Raw genomic sequence first — 2,267 nt, 5'->3', positions numbered from 1 at the left:
GCTTCTGTGAAGATTGACAGCCTTGGAGACCCTGTGGGGCAGTTCCACTCTATGAATTGGAATCGATTTGATGGCAGTAGGTTTTATGTAAAATAAAAGGGAAAAAAAAGATAAATCTGGCCAAAAAGAAATTAAGTAATTTCTTTTTAAGTTCATATCCCAAAACCAAAAAACAAAACTGTGGGAGTGGAACATCTTCTTGTTAGTTTCTGATGGCTGTTTTAGAATTTCCCGTGACTTGGGCACTGCCCTTCACGTAGAGAACCTGTGACGCTCCTTCCATTACTGATGAGTGGCAGAGAGCTAACAGCAGCCAGTTCTTTGTTAGTGAACTCTCCAAGGGCCTTATGACAGCAGAAGGTGTCCTGGACCAAAAGCTAGAGCCGGCTCAGGTCCCAGCTCTGTCACAGAGTAAATCAAGCCACTTGGCCAAGTCCCTCTGCCCCCATGAGCCTCCACATGGCCATCAGAGGAATGGGGCTAACCACTGCGCTCTGAGGGGTCCTCTGAGTGGGAAAGAGCTGAGCATATCTATGAATGCCCAAGCCCTCTGCCTGGGGTCTGCACATAGTGCTGGGGTCTCCTCGGACCTCAGGCAGTTAGGTTGGAGTACGGGGGGCTCTGTGGTGTCCACTGCACGGGGGACCTGCTTGTAAACTGCTCCCCTCTGTCTTCCCTCTTCCAGGAAGGCCAACAACTCGGGTGAGGCCATGTTGCCAGGCAGCTACAGCCCCCCAAGCGACTCACTGACACAGCTTGTCCAACAGCCAGACACGATGTATTTCATCCTGTTCCTCTGGCTTCTGGTCTACTGCCTGCTGCTCTTCCCCCAGCTGGACATCAACAGGCTCTGATGTGTGTGTTTGGGTAATAAAGACGCCGGGACTTCATTGGCTTCTTGGGTTTGGCTGACACTTGAGGACTTCTGAGGAGACATGGCCACCCCTCCCTTTTTCTGTGTGTGTTTCCTTTTTCTAGAACTTTCTCTGTAAGGCCTGTGCATGCTTTTCTCTTTGGGTACCCAAAGCTCAGGTATGTGGCTGGCACTCTAAGTGGGCATTGGTCCTTGCGTCCCTTGCTTTGTGGCCCAGCTCAGGTGTGGGTTCGGACGGTCCTGGATGGACTTGAGTCACTGAGCTCACAGGTCAGGGCCCCCACGATAAGAAAGAGGTGGAAGCCCTGGGCCAAACCCTCACTGGGAGGAAGGCTCCAAGACGGGTGTTGGAGTGAACGTACCAGGTGAACAGTTGCCTTCTGGAGAATGGTTGTGTTTGTCGTGGAATCTGAGCAGTACGAAGGTGCTGACTGGGGGGACACGCCAGAATCCCCGGAGGGGAGTGGAGCTCCGCAGGGAGCCGGAGTCGTACTTTTTCCGCCTCTTTTTTTTTTTTTTTTGAGGAGAAGTGGAGGAGCTTTATAAATATACTTTTGATAGGAATTGAGGTAGACCTGTGAAATGAAATTTTAGGAGGGCCAGAGGGGACGAAACCCAAACAGTGGGGCTCTGCGATCCTGTCTTAGCCTCCTAGTGATGCAGTAACTGACACAGCACAAGTGAGTGGCTTTAAAGAACAGGAAGTGACTCTAGTTCAGGAGCTAGAAATCCAAATTAGGGGTGCCAGCCCCAGGGGAAGATGTTCTCTCTCTGGGGGGGGGGATCCTTGTCTCCTTCAGCTTTGTTGGCCCTGCTCCTCAGGCCCCTGATGGTTTTCCCCTGGTGTCTGTCTCCCCCCTTTTGTACTTACTTTTCTTATCTGGTCTTTTTATAGCTTATAGGTAATTAGATTCAGGACTCACCATACACTACAATGGCCTCATTAACATAAGAACAAACCTCTTCCCCAACACCATTACCTCCATAGGTATGAAACCCCCTTGCCAGCTGGGTTAGTTCCCATTCACTGAGCCACAGGTGTAGGGGTTAGGATTCCAACACATATTTCGGGGTGGGGCCCAGGCCAACCCATAACAGATCCCCTCCCACTTTGCCTCAGCAACTCCTAGAGCCCCTGGGTCCTTCTTCAAGGTTCCACAGGGTAGGGTCAGAAGCCCTGCTGAAGATTAAAGAAGGGGGCTGGGCTGAGAGGTGGAGGTGGAAGGGACCACCTTTGCTTTTGTCTTGTGTTTTCACAAGAGGAAGCTGTATTGCCCTAGAGACCATCCCCTTCCTCCTGGGATGGCCTTGACTGCTCAACAGCCTGTCAGTTGACATAGCAGCTTGGTTCCAGAAACCAGAGCTCCTTCTTAGCACACCAAGGACAACTTAT

General features: G+C 51.2%; 1 protein-coding gene across 1 annotated transcript in view; it reads left to right on the top strand.

The window, feature by feature from the left end:
• CLMN (calmin) overlaps positions 1 to 854 on the top strand; it is a 47,412-nt gene extending 46,558 nt beyond the window's left edge. Inside the window, exon 13 of the mRNA XM_007944552.1 lies at positions 686 to 854. Coding sequence (XP_007942743.1) covers positions 686 to 854 — 169 coding nt within the window. The remainder of the gene's footprint in view (positions 1 to 685) is intronic.
• The last annotated feature ends 1,413 nt before the right edge of the window (positions 855 to 2,267 follow it).

The sequence above is a fragment of the Orycteropus afer genome, unplaced genomic scaffold (genome assembly GCF_000298275.1).
Source record: "Orycteropus afer afer isolate SDZICR_OR568_19922 unplaced genomic scaffold, OryAfe1.0 scaffold00127, whole genome shotgun sequence".
In the NCBI taxonomy this organism is placed as follows: Eukaryota; Metazoa; Chordata; class Mammalia; order Tubulidentata; family Orycteropodidae; genus Orycteropus; species Orycteropus afer.
This window is presented reverse-complemented; position numbering and strand designations above follow the sequence as displayed.